The 19488-nt window shown below is 42.8% G+C and overlaps 1 protein-coding gene across 2 annotated transcripts in view; it reads right to left on the reverse strand.

The window, feature by feature from the left end:
* Nucleotides 1-2309: 2309 nt before the first annotated feature.
* ZNF880 (zinc finger protein 880) overlaps nt 2310-19488 on the reverse strand; it is a 28089-nt gene continuing 10910 nt past the window's right edge. For both annotated transcript variants that reach the window (XM_023197500.1, XM_023197499.3), the window contains exon 4: nt 2310-4417. In XM_023197500.1, the coding sequence (XP_023053268.1) occupies nt 2781-4417 (1637 nt within the window). In that variant the 3' untranslated portion in view covers nt 2310-2780. The remainder of the gene's footprint in view (nt 4418-19488) is intronic.

Here is a 19488-nt window from a genome sequence, read left to right on the forward strand (position 1 = left end):
CACACCACTGCACTCCGGCCTGGTGACAGAATGACACTCTGTCTCAAAAAAAAAATAAGTTCAAACTGCCAAAAATGTTTTAAGTGGGAGTATATGAAGTTTCTAGTTAATCTACAAAAGCAAAAAAAAAATCCCATTCTGTGTGACGATTCTTAAGAGAAAATTTATGGCCCGGGTGCGGTGGCTCACGCCTGTAATCCCAGCACTTTGGGAGTCCGAGGCGGGTGGATCACAAGGTCAGGAGTCTTAGACCAGCCTGGCCAATATGGTGAAACGCTGTCTCTACTAAAAATACAAAAATTAGCTGGGCATGGTGGTACGCGCCTGTAGTCACAGTTACTTGGGAGGCCGAGGCACAAGCATCGCTTGAACCTGGGAGGCGGAGGTTGCAGTGAGCCAAGATCGCGCCACTGCACTCCAGCCTGGGTGACAGAGTGAGACTCAGTCTCAAAAAAAAAAAAAAAAAAGAAAATTTATGAATGTTAATATTTTTCCACTTATGTCACTGAGGACTACTAGGGAAAAAAAGACATTGTGGTACAGTAATTTCACTCTTATTCAATACTTTCTTTCATTTAATAGCATTTGTCATATATTTGTATTTTTGTGCTATAAAAATTAAAGTGCATGCCACGAGTCTTCTTTGGCACACTTAGGCACACAGAAATATAATGAACAGTGAAATGTTTGATGGACTTTTGAGGGTGTATGAGGCTGAAGTGGCACTGTTATGGATTATACGTACCCATATAAGCATTCTTTGCCAAAGCACAGAGAGAATAACTCAAGTATTAAGTATGATTAGTCTAAATTATACTTACCCAAGGATATGCACTCACAAGTGTATGCATATGTTGTTTCATTTCACACACACACAAAACTGTTCTGGATGTGTCAACCTTAAAATTCTAATGGTGCATTTTTTAAAATGCCTATTTTATACTAGAGTAGACACATATCACTGCTACATAGCTCAGTGTGAAGACAAAAAAAAAACATGAAGACAAAAAAAAAAAAAAAACAAATTGCAGAGTATTTACTATTAATGGTGCATTATTGTGCAGTATATTCTCCTAAGGGGGGAATAAAACAGTTGGTAAAAATGATGTGATTCATACTTAGGAAGATTTTAATTTTATTAACTAAAACATGAGAACTATGTAGATTCTAAATCAAACAGTTGGAAATTATGCCAACAGTTAAATGTAAATGCTACTCAAAAACATGGCATTCTGGTAGTTTAAATTCTCTAATCTAACTCTTCTCTCTTCCATTTCAAAAATGACCACTTTTTTTTTTTTTTTTGAGACAGAGTTTTGCTCTTGTCACCCAGGCTGCAGTGCAATAGTGCGATCTTGGCTCACTGCAACCTCTGCCTCCCGGGTTCAAACGATTCTCCTGCCTCAGCCTCCAGAGTAGCTGGGATTACAATAATCTACCACCACGCTCAGCTAACTTTTGTAGTTTTAGTAGAGATGGGGTTTGGCGATGTTGGCCAGGCTGGTCTCAAACTCCTGACCTCAAGTGATCCACCCACCTCGGCCTCCCAAAGTGCTGGGATTATAGGTGTGAGCCACCGCACCCAGCCAAAAATGACTTTTTAATCATTCTTGCCTAAACAGTGATTGCTATGCAATTCACGTGGCCATCATCTCCCTTGCATTATTTCTACAGATATGCTCTATTTCATGGCTAGTTGGTAGAGCAGAGAAGCACTGTGCCCTTCTGTCAGGAAAAACGTGCTCAGCAACAGTATGATGACTGCCATTATAGTTTTACATGATTCCTCCCCACCTCCATGCTCTCTAAATCAGACAATAATCTGAAAACACAGTGTCCTTCTTCCTTGGGAAACTGATCGAAACGATTTTCAGCTAATGAAGTCATCCCTGTCATCCTGCTCATTCTTTTTTGTTGTTGTTGTTGAGACTGAGTCTCACTCTATCGCCCAGGTGGGAGTGCAGTGGTGCAATCTCAGCTCATTACAAGCTCCACCTCCCAGGTTCATGCCATTCTCCTGCCTCAGCCTCCCGAGTAGCTGGGACTACACATGTGTGCCACCACGCCCGGCTAATTTTCTGTATTTTTAGTACAGACGGGATTTCACTGTGTTAGCCAGGATGGTCTTGATCTCCTAACCTCATGATCCGCCCGCCTCGGCCTCCCAAAGTGCTGGGATTACAGGCTTGAGCCACCGCGCCCGGCATCCTGATTCTTTTCAAGAGACCACAGTGAAAGGTCTGTCAAGAAGTCACATGAAGTGATTTCAAAGTTGAGGATGAAAGTCATAAAATGTAAAGTAGCTTTTCCAAAAAACCCCATATGATTATGTTTTTTAATTGCCTGAATATAACTCACCATTTCCACATGCCCTTGGACCTTTGACATACATCACATCATGAGATTCAACATATTTGGAGCTGTGATTTTTCTGCAGCATGCGATATAAATATTGGAGAACTAGAGCCTAAGTTACCGCTTGTGTAAATCTTATGTTCCATAGTAATGGTCCTTGAATAATAGCCTCAGCACACACAATCCATCTGTGTGGCTTCATCCAAGATGTATATTTTGATATCTAGTCATTTGGCAGGCCTCAAGTGACCTGTGTCACATACATTGCTATGATTTCTCTTTAGTATGGAATCTCTGAGGTTGATTAATGCTAGATCTCAGGATGAAGAGTTTGCCATACTCGGTTTGTAAGAACTCTCTCATGTATGAATTCTCTCATGCTGTGCAAGGTATCAATTATTACTAAAGATCCTACCACACACATTTCATCTGTACGGCTTCTCTCCAGTATGGATTCTGTGATGATCTGCAAGGTTTGAATTTCGAGTGAAGTCCTCACCACATTCATGACATCGGTAGGGTTTCTCTCTAGTATGAATTCTCTCATGTTTTGTTAGGTATAACTTGTGGCTGAAGACCTTGCCACATTCATTGCATTTGTAAGGCTTCTCTCCGGTATGAATTTGCCTGTGTCGTGCAAGGTGTGAATTGTGACCAAAGACTTTGCCACATTCACTACATTTGTAAGGTTTCTCTCCAGTATGGATTCTGTGATGATTTGCAAGGTTTGAATTTCGAGTGAAGTCCTTGCCACACTCATGACATCTGTAAGGTTTCTCTCCAGTATGAAATCTCTGATGATTGCTTAGGGATAATCTATGCCTGAAGACCTTGGCACATTCTTCACATTTGTAAGGTTTCTCTCCAGTATGAATTAGTAGATGGGCAGTAAGGCCTGAACAGTCTCTAAATGCTTTGCCACATTCATGACATTTGTAAGGCTTCTCTCCAGTATGAACTCTTTGATGTCGTGTAAGGCATGAAAGTCGACTAAATACCTTGCCACAGTCACGGCATTTGTAAGGTTTCTCTCCAGTGTGTATTCTCTGATGTTGTGCAAGGTGTGAATTGTAACTGAAGACTCTGCCACATTCATTACATTTGTAAGGCTGCTCTCCTGTGTGTGTTCTCTGATGATTGGTTAGACAAAACTTGTGCCTGAAGACTTTGCCACATTCTTTACACTCATAAGGTTTCTCTCCAGTATGGATTCTTTGATGTCTGGTAAGGTGTGCGTTTCGACTGAAGACCTTGCCACATTTATTACATTTGTAAAGTTTCTCTCCAGTGTGAATTACAAGATGAGCAGTAAGGCCTGAACCCCCTGAAAATGCTTTGCCACACTCCTTACATTTGTAAGGTTTCTCTCCACTATGAATTTTCTGATGTCGTGCAAGGTGTGCATTTCTATTGAAGACCTTGCCACACTCATTACATTTGTAAGGTTTCTCTCCAGTGTGGATTCTGTGATGATTTGCAAGGTGAGAATTTTGAGTGAAGACTTTGCCACACTCATTACATTTGTAAGGTTTCTCTCCAGTATGGATTCTCTGATGTCGTGCAAGGAGTGAAATTCGATTGAAGAGCTTGCCACATTCATGACACTTGTAAGGCTTCTCACCAGTATGAATTCTTTGATGCTGTACAAGGTTGGAACTGTTACTAAAGACCTTGTCACATTCATTACATTTGTAAGGGTTATCTGCAGTGTGGATTACTTGATGGTTAGCAAGGCTTGAAGACACACTAAAGACTTTGCTGTGCTCATTACATTCACAAGGCTTTCCGCTAATTAGTGCTTTTTGTTCTTGTGGGAGAAACGGAGAATCATCAAAATCATTTCTATATTTATTTAAAATGTGAGATTTGACAGTAGAATAAATTTTTTGAAGTGGTGAAACTAAGGAATTGTTGTTGATAGGTTTTTCGACAGGTTTCCATCCAGAAATATTCCTTTCAGCTTGAAATACCTGCAGTTCACTCAGATGTAACTGAAAGGTTAATCCAAGTTGATTTTTAAGAGATTTGTTTTCTGTATTGCTTCCCAATTTTGAGCTGCTCTCTAAAAAAGAAAGAAAAAAGTGGAACTTCAACCCATGACAATGGCATGTTCAGTGTCTGACAGAGAGCCCAGATTCTGCCTTACCTGACTCAGACATTGGAAGGAATATGAGCATACTGTGTGTATCATGCTGGCAGTACAGAAAACAAAAGGGATGGAGGGATGCATTAGAGCAGTGGGGAACCTGCAGGAGTCAGGTGGATTATGGGTGAGTTTGAGAGAGATTATGAGCGGAGAAATACAACAGAAATTGAAAGCTTCTGAGAAAAAGCAGGGATGCGCCTCTTACAGAAAATCAGAAATTTGAGATCAGCTGTATAGTCATTAGTAATAGTACTTCCACAAGCTAGAAAAAAACACATCCCCAGAAAAGGAGAAACTGTTCCTATACCCTTCATAGCAGGCTAATTAGTAAAGGTATCCTCCTGCACAACTCTTATATAAAATACCTGGGAGAAGTGGTGGCTTTACCAAACCTAAACCAAAAATTATGAGGCCTACAAAAAGACAGGGAAATATGGCTAAAATTATGATCAGTCAATCAATCTCCACAAAACAAGCCTAAAAACAGGCAGCCCTCTGAATTACTTGATGGATATTTAAAGCAACTGCCTTAAGATGCTTAATGAGCTAAAAAAGATAACAGAGATAGATAACTAAATAAAATCTGGCAAACATTACATGAAAAGAAAAAAAATATCAATCACAGGAGAAACTACTAAAACCAAAAGAACAGAAATTCTGGAGCTGAAATATGATAACTGAAGTAATAATTCACTAACGGATTCAACAGTAGACTGCAAAAGGAACAGAAAACAATGAGCAAACTGAAAGATACATTATTCAAAAGAATCAGCTCCACAGAGCAAAAAGAAAAAATGATGAAGAAAACCAACCTTAGTACATTTTTGAGATACTGTCAGGTGAAACAATATACAAACTATTGGAGATTCACAGGAAGACAGAGGATTCGAAATCACCATTGTAGAAATAATGTTCAAACATCCCCAATCTAAGGAAAGAAGTGAATATACAAATTCAAGAAGCTTGACCATGCTAACTAAAACTAACCCAAGGACATTCACGCGGACATACTATAAAGAAATTATCAAAAGTCAAAGACAAAGAAACAATCTTGATAGCAGCGACAAAAAAAGACTTGTCATATAAAGGGAAACTGTATAACATTATGTATATTCTTCAACAGAACTTTGTAGGCTAGAAGGCAGTGAGAGGATATGTTGAAAACATTTAAAGAAAAAAATGGCAAAAATACCAAGAATACTATATTTAGTAACATTCACCTGCAAAAATAAGAAATGTAGATGTTCTTAGAAAATGAAGAGCTGAGGGAGTGCACTGGTATTCTAGACTTGCCCGACAAGAACTGCTAAAGGGACTGCACCAATGTAAAATAAAAGGTCTCTAAATAGTATCTTTAACCCCAATGAAAATAGAAAGTTCACATTAAAGGTCAGTAAATAATCAAATATAGAGATATTTATTATTACCCTTTTCTTTTGTAACTTGACTTTTAATGGTGTTTGTTTGTTTGTTTGTTTGTTTGAGACAGAGTCTTGCTCTGTCACCCAGGCTGGAATGCAGTGGCGCGATCTCGGCTCACTGCAACCTCCACCTCCCGAGTTCAAGCAATTCTCCCACCTCAGCCTCCCAAGTAGTAGCTGGGATTACAGGCATGCGTTACCACACCTGGCTAATTTTTGTATTTTTAGTAGAGACAGGCTTTTGCCATGTCAGCCAGGCATGACCTCAGGTGATCCGCCTGCCTCAGCCTCCCATAATTCTTTCCAAGCAATTAAAAGACAAAATCATTTTAAAAGTGCTATATATGTATGTTAATGGGACCATAACATATATCAAAATAATTTCTGCCATTAACAACAGAAAGTGAGAGCAGAGTTGTGAAGTAGACCTTTCTGTACCTAATAAAAGTTACGCTGTTAATTTTTAAAAATAGAATGTTTTAATTTCACAGTATTTGAAGTACCTGCAATGCTAACCACAAAAAGAAAATATATCAGACACACACAAGAGATGGGATTCAAGTATCTCACTACAATGAAACAAGCAAAACACTACAGAAGGCAGTAAGAAAAAAATGTAGGAAAAAAATCTACAGGATATTAAATAATCTACAGATAATAATCTAATATGTATTCTGTTTTTTTTTTTTTTTTTTTTTTTTTTGAGATGGAGTCTCGCTCTGTCGCCAGGCTGGAGTGCAGTGGCCGGATCTCCACTCACTGCAAGCTCCGCCTCCCGGGTTCACGCCATTCTCCTACCTCAGCCTCTTCTGTTTCTAATAGTTTCTATGTTTGATACTCTCCTTCTTTTCATGTAATGTTGGCCTAATTTAACTTTGGAATCAGAAGAAAACAAGATTTACTAAATCCTATCTGCAAGAAACTCCCTTTAATTCTAAGGACACACACAAGCTGAAATGGAAAGGATGGAAAAATATATTCCATGCAAACAGTAACCAGCAGAAAGTACAGGTGGCAGTGTTAATATGAGAGAGCAGATTTTTACTCAAAAATCATAAGAGACAAAGATTATTATAAAATGATGAAAAACTCGATTCACCAAGATATAACAATTATAAATATATAAACACCAAGGGTCAGAGCTCATAAGTACAGAATGAGGCTGGGTGCAGTGGCTCATGTCTGTAATCCCAGCCCTTTGGGAGACTGAGGCAGGAGGATTACTAGAGCCTAAGAGTTTGAGATAAGCCTGAGCAACATACTGAGACCCCATCTCTATTAAAAGTAGTAAGTAAATAAATAAAAACTAAGTATAGAATGGAAACTTGGTAAAACTCCAAAGATAAATATTGTTCCACAATATTATAGTTGAATTCAATATTCTAGTTTTGAAAATGGATAGAACCAGACAGAAGAACAGTAAAGAAACTGAGGATTCTGGTTGGGAGCAGTGGCTCCTGCTTGTAATTCCAACACTTTGGAAGGCTGAGGGGGGAAGATCACTTGATCCTAGGGGTTCAAGTCCAGCCTGGGCAACAAAGCAAGACCCTGTATCCACAAAAAAATTTTAAAAATTAGCCAGGCATGGTGGTGCATGCCTGTAGTCCCAGCTACTTGGGAGGCTGAGGCAGGACCACTGCACTCCAGCCTGGGCAGAAGAGCAAGAATATATCTAAAACAGGAAAAAAAAAAGAGGAAATGGAAGACTCAAACACCACTACAGACCCATGAGACATACGAGATATATACAGAACACACCACTCACAACAGCAGAATACAAATTTTTCTCCAATTTCCATGGAACAACTTCCAGAATAGACCTCACAGTAGGATATAAAATGAATTTTTGAAGATTTAAGCCCCAGCACAGTGGCTCATGCCTATAATCACAGCACTTTGAGAGGCCGAGGTGGGTGGATTGCTTGAGCTCAGGAAGTCGAGGCTGCAGTGAGCTGTAATCATGCTAATGCATGGCCTGGGCAACAGAGTGAGACTTGGTCTTAAAAGAAAAAAAAAAAAAATATGAAATCACATAAACAATTGATTCCCATCATCATGAAACATAACTAGAAATTAACAGCAGAGGAAAAATGTATTAAGTCCACAAATATGTGCAATTTTAACGACACACTTAAAAAACCCAAGGGTTGAAAAAAGAAATCACAAGAAAAATTAGAAAATATCTTGATATAGGCCGGGCGCGGTGGCTCAAGCCTGTAATCCCAGCACTTTGGGAGGCCGAGACGGGTGGATCACAAGGTCAGGAGATCGAGACCATCCTGGCTAATACGGTGAAACCCCGTCTCCACTAAAAAATACAAAAAACTAGCCGGGCGAGGTGGCGGGCGCCTGTAGTCCCAGCTACTCGGGAGGCTGAGGCAGGAGAATGACGTAAACCTGGGAGGCGGAGCTTGCAGTGAGCTGAGATCCGGCCACTGCACTCCAGCCTGGGCCACAGAGTGAGACTCCGTCTCAAAAAAAAAAAAAAAAAAAAAAAAAAGAAAATATCTTGATACAAAGAAAAACAGAAAAACAACACACTAGAACTTGGAATGTAACAACAGTACTGGGAAGGATATTATGACACCATCTGTTTACATTAAAAAACAAACAAACAAATGGGCCAGGCACACTGGCTTGCACTTGTAACCTCAGCACTGTGAGAGGCCAAGCAGAAGCCCAGTTCAAGACTAGCTTAAGCAATACAGCAAGACCCCATCTCTACTAAAAATTAAAAAAATTACCTGGGCATAGTGGCGCATGCCTGTGATCCCCACTAATGGCGAGGCTGAAGCAGGAGAATTGCTTGAGCTCAGGAGTTCGAGGCTAGAGTGAACCACGATCATGTCATTGAACTTCAGCCTTATTACCAGGCTACCTTCATCAAAACAGAACTGTAGTGACATGAAGACAGATGTATAAACTAAGGGAGAACAGAGAGGCCAGAAACAAACCCTCAAAAAGGTAGTTAAATTGGCCGGGCGCGGTGGCTCAAGCCTGTAATCCCAGCACTTTGGGAGGCCGAGACGGGCGGATCACGAGGTCAGGAGATCAAGACCATCCTGGCTATCACAGTGAAACCCCGTCTCTACTAAAAATACAAAAAACTAGCCGGGTGAGGTGGTGGGCGCCTGTAGTCACAGCTACTTGGGAGGCTGTGGCAGGAGAATGGCGTAAACCCGGGAGGCGGAGCTTGCAGTGAGCTGAGATCCGGCCACTGCACTCCAGCCTGGGCGACAGAGCGAGACTCCGTCTCAACAAAAAAAAAAAAAAAAAAAAATGTAGTTAAATCGTGTTCCATAAGAATGCCAAAACCACGTGAGGAGAAAAGGACAGTCACTTCAACAGATAGTGCTCCGGAAATTGGATATCTACATGCAAAGGAATGAAGTTGAACCCTTACTTTACACCCTATGCACAAATTAACTTAAGAATTGATTTATGACCTAAAATTAAGATCGAAAACTATAAAACTCCTGGAAAAAATAATAGATAAAAAGCTTTATGACAGTGGATTCAACAATGTTTTTTCCTGGCTATAACCTCAATAGAACAAGAAAGAAGGTAAAAATACATAAAATGCATTACAAGATAGACAGTGATTATGAATGAAGGAAAACAATTGCCAGAGTGAAAAGGAAACTTACCAATGTAACAAAATATTTGCAAATCAAATCTCTAAGACATTAATATCTAAGATATATGTAAGTCATACGAATAAAAAAGATATTTCATTTAATATTATTGAATAAAAGTAAACGAAAAATTAAGAAATAAGGAAAAGAGTGGAATACACATTTCTCCAGAAGTGATATACAACTAACAACCATATGAAAACATGCAAAATATCACTAATCATTAGAAAAATGCAAAGAAAACCCAAATGTTTATTGTTAAAAAAAAACCCAAAAAACAAACCAAAAAAAAAAAACCAGTAAATCACAAGTGGCAAAAATGTGCAGAAATGGGAGACTTATATCCTGTTGTTGGAAATGTAAAATGGTGCAAAGAAGTATGGGCCAGGTGCGGTGGCTCACGCCTGTAATCTCAGCACTTTGGGAGGCTGAGGTGGGTGGATCACCTGAGGCCAGGAGTTGGAGACCAGCCTGGCCAACATGGTAAAACCCTGTCTCTATGAAAGAAGTACAAAAATTAGATGGGGATGGAGGCACAAGCCTGTAATCCAAGCTACTCGGGAGGATGAGGCACAAGAATCGCTTGAACCTGGGAGACGGAGGTTGCAGTGAACTGAGATTGTATACCGCACTCCATCCTGGGTGACACAGTGAGACCCTGTCTCGACAATAAAATAATAACAATAATAAAGTAAACAAGTATGACATTTTCTCAAATAATCCAAAATCAAATTACCAGTATAGGCAACAATTCCTCATCTGGGTATATATACAAAAGAACTAAAGATAGCATCTTAAAGAGAGATTTAGAAACCATGTTCACTGCAACATTATTAAAAATTTCAAAGCTAGGTGTGGTGGCTCACACCTGTAATCCCAGCACGTTAGGAGGCTGAGGTGGGTGGATCACCTGACCTCAGGAGTTTGAGACCAGCCTGGCCAACATGGTGAAACCCCGACAGTACTAAAAATACAAAAAAAATTAGCTGGGCATGGTGGTGGGCACCTGTAATCCCAGCTACTTGGGAGGCTGAGGCAGGAGAATCACTTAAACCCGGGAGGCACAGGTTGCAGTGAGCCGAGATGCTGGCACTGCACTCCAGCCTGGGCAACAAGAGCAAAACTCTGTCTCAAAAAAAAAAAAAAAAAAAAAAAAATCAGAGGCAGAAGCAACCCAGGTGTCCAACAACAGATAAAGAGATAAACAAAAGTGATATACACATAAAAAGAAACATTCTTCGGTCCTAATACAAAAATATCTTTGTATGCTACAAAATGGATGAACTTGGAAGATACTATGCTAAGTGAAATAAGCCAGTCATAAGAAGACAAATACAATATGATTCCACTTATATGAGGTATGTAAAATACTGAAATTAATAGAAAGAGAACAGAAAGGGGAGAGTCAGTGAAGTTGGGTGGGGGGAGTGAGTTTAAATGTTTCTGGTAATTAATTCAATCTAAATTCAAACAACAACAAAAATACTCTATTGAAACTCTGTTACACTCATACAACGTAAAATGTTATAAAATTTGATGAAATAAAAAAGGAATAGCAGAGATACCAATACTTAACATATTAGCAGACACATAGTTGTGAGTGTGAACAAATGGAATTTAATGTGCACTTATCTAAAACTAATAAATTTGGCTTCATAATTCTCAACAGAAAAACAAATAACTATGCAGAAAATAAGTAAGCAACCCACAGTGGGAATGGCTTCTACTGCAGGGCACTGTCGGTATCAGCAAAGTGCAGAAACATTTCCTGGCAGTGGTTTGGAGACCCATGGACTAGGTCGTCAGCAACATAACCAGCAAATAAGAGCCAGAGAACAGCAGCAAAGCAGCAGGTCGTGGATGACCAGGGACCAGGTGAACACTGCGGGAAATTCCAACGGAAAGATGAGGACCAAAACAGCCTGCATGTGTTAACTCAAGAATGTAATTTCCGGCCGGGCGCGGTGGCTCAAGCCTGTAATCCCAGCACTTTGGGAGGCCGAGACGGGCGGATCACGAGGTCAGGAGATCGAGACCATCCTGGCTAACACGGTGAAACCCCATCTCTACTAACAATACAAAAAACTAGCCGGGCGAGGTGGCGGGCGCCTGTAGTCCCAGCTACTCCGGAGGCTGAGGCAGGAGAATGGCGTGAACCCGGGAGGCGGAGCTTGCAGTGAGCTGAGATCCGGCCACTGCACTCCAGCCCGGGTGACAGAGCGAGACTCTGTCTCAAAAAAAAAAAAAAAAAAAAAAAAAATGTAATTTCCAGAACTTCCGGCATTTTTCAGAAAACACAGATGACATACAGAACAGTGGAGAAGTTCATGAGATACAAGAAATTGGCTACATTTTCAATAGAGTACTATGAAATATTTGATCATTAATTTGGTAAACCATCATTCAAACACAATCAATCTTGACAACATAATGACTAGAAATAGCATCTGATCCAAGAAACAAAAGGTGAAATTTAAAGACTATCCACAAATTATGTGGAGAAAACTGAAAACAGAAAATGCAACATTCTGGATGAGCATGGTGGCTCATGTATGTAACCCCAGCACTTTGGGAGGCCAAGGTGGGCGGACCACTTGAGGACAGAAGTTTAAGGCTAGCCTGGCCAACATGGTGAGACCCTCTCTTTCTACTATAAATACAAAAATAAGCCGAATGTGGTGGTGCACACCTGTAATCCCAGCTACTCAGGAGGCTAAAGCACGAGAATCACTTGAACTCAGGAGGTGGAGGTTGCAGTGACCTGAGATCACACCACTGTACTCCAGCCTAGGTGACAAAGAAAGACTCTGCCTCCAAAAAAAAAAAAAAAAAAAAAAAAAAACGGGAAAATGCAATGTTTCCTTGTGATATTATAATATATATACATATGTAGACTTTTATCCATGCTTTCTGGGTCATAATTGCCATAGCCCTTGTTACAGTCTTTTGTTACAATGTTGGTGTGCCTTAGGCCTCCAAAGCAGGTCTCAGGAAATAGAATCTCTCTCTCTGACCTTCTCTAGCCTTCTTTTCCCTTGTCCAAGGCAGAACTCTCATCTTCCCCATTTTTCCAATTATAGATCATAAGACCTTTATTTCAGAAAGAGTTCTGGCCCATTGCCTGGAGGAAATCTTGCACAGAGCCACCAAGAAGAATCTGAACAGGCCGGGCGCGGTGGCTCAAGCCTGTAATCCCAGCACTTTGGGAGGCCGAGACGGGCGGATCACGAGGTCAGGAGATCGAGACCATCCTGGCTAACACGGTGAAACCCCGTCTCTACTAAAAAATACAAAAAATTAGCCGGGCGAGGTGGCGGGCGCCTGTAGTCCCAGCTACTCGGGAGGCTGAGGCAGGAGAATGGCGTGAACCTGGGAGGCGGAGCTTGCAGTGAGCTGAGATCTGGCCACCGCACTCCAGCCTGGGCCACAGAGCGAGACTCCGTCTCAAAAAAAAAAAAAGAAGAATCTGAACAGATGGGCCTGATAGGATTTAGATCATACACTCTTTGTAGAATCACATTTTGACATATTTGTCCATGCTTCAATAACGGCTATGTAATAAAGCTTCCATAGAAACCCAAAAGGAGGCCGGGCGCAGTGGCTCACACCTAGAATCCCAGCACTCTGAGAGGCCGAGGTGGGTGGATCATTAGGTCAGGAGTTCAAGACCAGCCTAACCAACATGGTAAAACCCCGTCTCTGCTAAAAATACAAACATTAGCTGGGAGTGGTGGTGCGTGCCTGTAATCCCAGCTACTCAGAAGGCCGAGGCAGGAGAATCACTTGAACTTGGGAGGTGGAAGCTGCAGTGAGCCAAGATTATGCCACTGCACTCCAGCCTGGGTGAGAGAGTGAGATACTGTCTCAAAAAAAAAAAAACCACCAAAAGGACTGGGTTCAGAAAGCTTCTGGAAAGCTGAACACATGGAGGCTGACAGGAAGGTGAACGAGAACTCATCCAAGTGCTAAAAGGGTGGCACACCCCGACTCCAGGGGATAGACAATCCTATGTTTGAGACCCTTCCAGAACTCACCCCATGTATGTTTCCATCTGAGTGTTAATTTGTGTCTTTCATTAAAAAAAAAAAAAAAAGTTTTTTGGCCGGTGCAGTGGCTCATGCCTGTAATCCCAGTACTTTGAGGGCTGAAGCGGGTGGATCACTTGAGGTTGGGAGTTTGAGACCAGCCTGGCCACCATGGTGAAATCCCATCTCTACTAAAAATATAAAAATCAGCTGGATGCGGTGGTGGGTGCCTGTAATCCCAATTATTTGTGAGGCTGAGGCACAAGAATTGCTTAAACCCGGTAGGCAGAGGTTGCAGTGAGCTGAGATCGCGCCACTGCACTCCAGTCTCAGCAACAGACCGAGACTCTCAAAAAATATGTAAATACCTTTTGTAATAAACCTGTAACTTTAAATGTTTCTCTGAGCTCTGTGAATGGTTCTAGCATATTAATTGAACCTGAAGAGGAAGTCATTGGAAACCCAACTTGGAGCCAGTTCTGGGAGGTCTAGATTTGGGACTGCTGTCTCAAGTGGGGGCAGTCTTGTGGATTCAGTGCTCACCATGTGGGATTTGATGCTTGTATTAGTGCGTTTTCACACTGCTATAAAGACATACTCAAGACTGGGCAATTCCTGTAATCCTAGCACTTTGGGAGGCTGAGGCGGGCAGATCACGAGGTCAGGAGTTCGAGACCAGCCTGGCCAACATAGTGAAACCCCGTCTCTATTAAAAATACAAAAATTAACCAGGCATGATGGCGCACTCCTGTAGTCCTAGCTACTTGGGAGGCTGAGGCAGGAGAATCATCTGAACCCAGGAGGTGGAGACTGTGGTTAGCTGAAATTGCACTACTGCACCCCAGCCTGGGTAACAGAGCGAGACTCTGTCTAAAAAAAAAAAAAGACTGGGTAATTTATAAAGAAAGGCCGGGCGCGGTGGCTCAAGCCTGTAATCCCAGCACTTTGGGAGGCCGAGACGGGCGGATCACGAGGTCAGGAGATCGAAACCATCCTGGCTAACACAGTGAAACCCCGTCTCTACTAAAAAATACAAAAAGCTAGCTGGACGAGGTGGCGGGCGCCTGTAGTCCCAGCTACTCGGGAGGCTGAGGCAGGAGAATGGCGTGAACCCGGGAGGCGGAGTTTGCAGTGAGCCGAGATCCGGCCACTGCACTCCAGCCTGGGCGACAGAGCGAGACTCCGTCTCAAGAAGAAAAAAAAAAAAAAAATTTATAAAGAAAAGAAGTTTAATTGACTCAGTTCCATGTGGCTGGGGAGGTCTCAGGAAACTTACGATCATGGTGAAAAGTAAAAGGGAAGTAAGGCATGTCTTATATGGTGGCAGGACAGAGGGAGAGTGAGGGAGGAAATTCCACACTCTGAAACCATCAGATCTCATGAGAACTCACTCACTATCACGAGAACAGCATGGCGGAAACCACCCCCATGATCTAACACCTCCTACCAGGTCCCTCCATGACAAGTGGGGATTACAATTGGAGATGAGATTTGGGTGGGGACATACAGCCAAACCATATCAATGCTATCTCCAACTACATAATGTCAGAATTTATTGAAGTACATCTAGCACAATCCACTGCAGAACTGACTGCTTGCTCATTACAGGAGAAAATCCTACATATTTGATCAAAGAAATTTTCTGCATTTATTGTTGTTAGGTGTGAGACCAAACAGGGATCAAACACAGCTTGAGTTCTTCCTCTCAGACTTAAATAACAACTTACGGTGAGTCAATGTGTTGGTATTTCTGGGCTTAAGATGGTAACAACTTTAAAACAGTGTATTCTTGAGATATCAAAAACTCATGGTTGGGTATGGTGGCTCACACTTGTAATCTCAGCACTTTGGAAGGCTGAGATGGGACAGTTGTTTGAAGCCAGTTCAACACCAATGTATTGGCATAACCAACAATCCCAGGTACAGGGGAGGCTGAGCTGGGAAGAGCACTTTTGCCCTGGAAGTCAAGGATGCAGTGACCTAAACTGTACCACTGCCATCTAGCCTGGGAGGCAGAATGAAACCCTGTCTCTAAAAAAATTTTAAATGAGGCCAGGTGCAGTAGCTTACACCTGTAATCCCAGCACTTTGGGAGGCTGAGGCGGGTGAATCACCTGAGGTCAGGAGTTTGAGACCAGCCTGGCCAACATGGCAAAACCTCATCTCTACTAAAAATACAAAAAGTTAGCTGGGTGTGGTGGCAGGTACCTGTAATCCCAGCTACTTGGGAGGCTGAGGAAGGAGAATTGCTTGAACCCGGGAGGCAGAGGTTGCAGTGAGCTGACATCGCGCCACTGCGCTCCAGCCTGGGCAACAGAGTGAGACTGTATTTAAAAAAAAAAATTAAAAATTTAATTCCCAATGTATACATTCTAATAAACTTAATTGACAAAAATATACTTTAATATCTAAATCAGATAAAGGAAAGGAAAATAAATATTTATACTACCCAATCCAAAACTCCTAGAGTGTGTACAGGTGTTAGAGAAACTCCTAGGCAAAAAAAAAACGAAAGAGAAACGTCCTCAAAAATATATAAATCAATGGCTATTCCCTGATACAACATCCCCACACATATAAAACAAAGAAGACAAAGACTAACATATGGAACCACTGACTAAATAGAAATGTCAAGTTCATTTATTTTTAAATTTTCTTCTTCTTTTTTTTCTGAGACAGGGTCTTACTCTGTAACTAAGGCTCAAGTGCAGTGACACAATCCTAGCACACTGCTGCCTCGACCTCCTGGGCTCAGGTGATTCTCCCACCTCAGCCTCCTGAGTAGCTGGGACTGCAGGTGTGCGCCACCACAGCCAGCTAATTTTCATATGTTTTGTAGAGACAAGGTCTTACAGTGTTAGGATGGTCTCAAACTCCTGGGCTCAAGCAATCCACCTACCTCAGCCTCCCAAAGTGCTAGGATTACAGGTATGAGCCACCGTGCCCAGCCCCAACTTCATTTCTTTTTTTTTTTTTTGAGACGGAGTCTTGCTGTGTCTCCTGGGCTGGAGTGCAGTGGCCGGATCTCAGCTCACTGCAAGCTCCGCCTCGCGGGTTCACGCCATTCTCCTGCCTCAGCCTCCGGAGTAGCTGGGACTACAGGCGCCCGCCACCCCGCCCGGCTAGTTTTTTGTATTTTTAGTAGAGATGGGGTTTCACCGTGTTAGCCAGGATGGTCTCGATCTCCTGACCTCATGATCCGCCCGTCTCGGCCTCCCAAAGTGCTGGGATTACAGGCTTGAGCCACCGCGCCCGGCCCCAAGTTCATTTCTAATATATGCAAAAGCCCAAAATAAAATCAGCAGTGGTTTTAAGACTACTGTCTTAAAGAGGCATCATTCCAGTGAGCTGTTCTCTCACAAGGACTCAGACATTCAATAAAGGATCTTTTTTTTTTTTTTTTTTTTTTGAGACAGAGTCTCACTCTGTCACCAGGCTGGAGTGCAGTGGCACAATCTTGGCTCACTGCAACCTCCACCTCCCGGGTTCAAGTGATTCTCCTGCCTCAGCCTCCCTAATAGGTGGGACCACAGGCACCTACCACCATGCCCAGCTAATTTTGTTTTATATTATTAGTAGGGATGGGGTTTCACCATATTGGCCAGGATGGTTTCGATCTCCTGACCTCCTGATCTGCCCGCCTCAGCCTCCCAAAGTGCTGGGATTACAGGCATGAGACACCGCCCCCAGGCCTAAAGGATCTTTCAGTCAACTGTCTTTCCCATTCTGCTGAGTAAAAATCTCAGAAGAGCCACCTACTCCTGTTACACACACCAGTAAAGTATGGACAAAGCACAATTGAAGAACGGCTGAGGAACCTTGTAAAAGAAGAAGAAATGCATATGTTGGTCTCTTCATTGGTTTCTGACACAGAGCTCCTAACTTCTTGGGATGTGCTAGGTGAGAGGAACGTGATTTGTTCTAATGAGGCAACCTCTGTAGGTTCCCTGGACTGGGTTGACCATCAGAAAGACCAGGCCATGATAGGCCGGGCGGTGGCTCAAGCCTGTAATCCCAGCACTTTGGGAGGCTGAGACGGGTGGATCACGAGGTCAGGAGATCGAGACCATCCTGGCTAACACGGTGAAACCCCGTCTCTACTAAAAAAATACAAAAAACTAGCCGGGCGATTTGGCGGGCGCCTGTAGTCCCAGCTATTCGGGCGGCTGAGGCAGGAGAATGGCATAAACCCGGGAGGCGGAGCTTGCAGTGAGCTGAGATCCGGCCACTGCACTCCAGCCTGGGCGGCACAGCGAGACTCCGTCTCAAAACAAAAAAAAAAAAAAAAAAAGAAAGACCAGGCCATGATTACAGGCATCAAAGTGTCAGCCCCATCCACTGTCCTCTAGGAAGGGAGGAGGGGCTGGAGACTGAGTTAATATCGGTCATGCCTATGTGATGAAGCCTCCATAAAAAATCCCTGAACTAAGAGAATCACTTGAACCGGGAGGCGGAGATTGCAGTGAGCTGAGATTGTGCCACTTCACTCTAGCTTGGGTGATAGGGCAAGATGCCGTCTCAAAATAAAAACCACCCCTGAACTTTGGGGTCATGAGATCTTCCAAATGGTGACACACGCAGGTGCCTGGAGGGTGGCGCACCCAGTCAATCTTCCCACATGCCTCCCCCTGTGCATCTCTTCATCCAGCTGTTCATCTGTATCCTTCAAAACACCCTTCAGTGTGAACCAGTGAGCATAAGACTGTGTTTTACTGAGTTCTGTGAGCCACTCTAGCAAAGTAATCAAACCCAACAAGGGGCTTGAGGGAACCCCAACCTGTAGCTGGTTGGTAAGAAGGAAAGATGACAACCTACTACCTGTGATTGGTGGCTGAGGTAGGGGACAGGTTTGGGAACTCAACACTTTGCCTGTGGGATCTGACTCTAATTCCAGATCGATAATATCAGAAAGGAATCACAGAAAACTATTAGATGGCCACTGAAAAACTGGTTGTTGGTGGGGAGAAATCTCCACCCATTGGGTTGACCAGAAGTGAATCGCTCTCTGCTGAGTAGCATTTGAGAGTAAGAAAAACACTGGCCAGGCGCGGTGGCTCAAGCCTGTAATCCCAGCACTTTGGGAGGCCGAGACGGGCGGATCACAAGGTCAGGAGATCGAGACCATCCTGCCTAATACGGTGAAACCCCGTCTCTACTAAAAAATACAAAAAAACTAGCCGGGCGAGCTGGCAGGCGCCTGTAGTCCCAGCTACTAGGGAGGCTGAGGCAGGAGAATGGCGTAAACCCGGGAGGCGGAGCTTGCAGTGAACTGAGATCCGGCCACTGCACTCCAGCCTGGGCGACAGACCCAGACCCCGTCCCAAAAAAAAAAAAAAGAAAAAAAAAGAAAAACACTGGATTTTCCCTATCCCCGCAAGACCTGAAGAGGCAAAGAGGGGCTGAGATGCCTTCGTGCTATTTGTGAGCCCCACACACAAAAAACAGAGCCACCAATGTTTTCTTATCTCCTGATTAGGTCTTCCTAGTATAGGATATTGTGTGGACCATACATAGGTCAAGGAGGCAGGTCTACGCATACCTCAGGTTTGACGTATAAACTTAGCATGAGGTAAAATCATGACAGAAACAGAGACCACAGGGAAAACAGACCCCTCTGACACAGCCCTCCCTGTGTCCTTCAGAATAAGGGAATCAAAGAATTCTCATAAGCCATATGAGAGGGTGCTGTCCATCATGATAAAGACTTTGCCCTTGACACAGCAAAAGAAATAATCAGCAGAGTAAACAGACAACCCATAGAGTGGGAGAAAATCTTCACACACTATGTATCTGACAAAGGACTAATACTCAGAATCTACAAGGAACTCAAACAAATCAGCAAGAAAAAAACAAACACTCCTATCAAAAAGTGGGCTAAGGACATGAATAGACAGTTGTCAAAAGAA

This window comes from Piliocolobus tephrosceles, chromosome 21, assembly GCF_002776525.5.
Source record: "Piliocolobus tephrosceles isolate RC106 chromosome 21, ASM277652v3, whole genome shotgun sequence".
Taxonomy (NCBI): Eukaryota; Metazoa; Chordata; class Mammalia; order Primates; family Cercopithecidae; genus Piliocolobus; species Piliocolobus tephrosceles.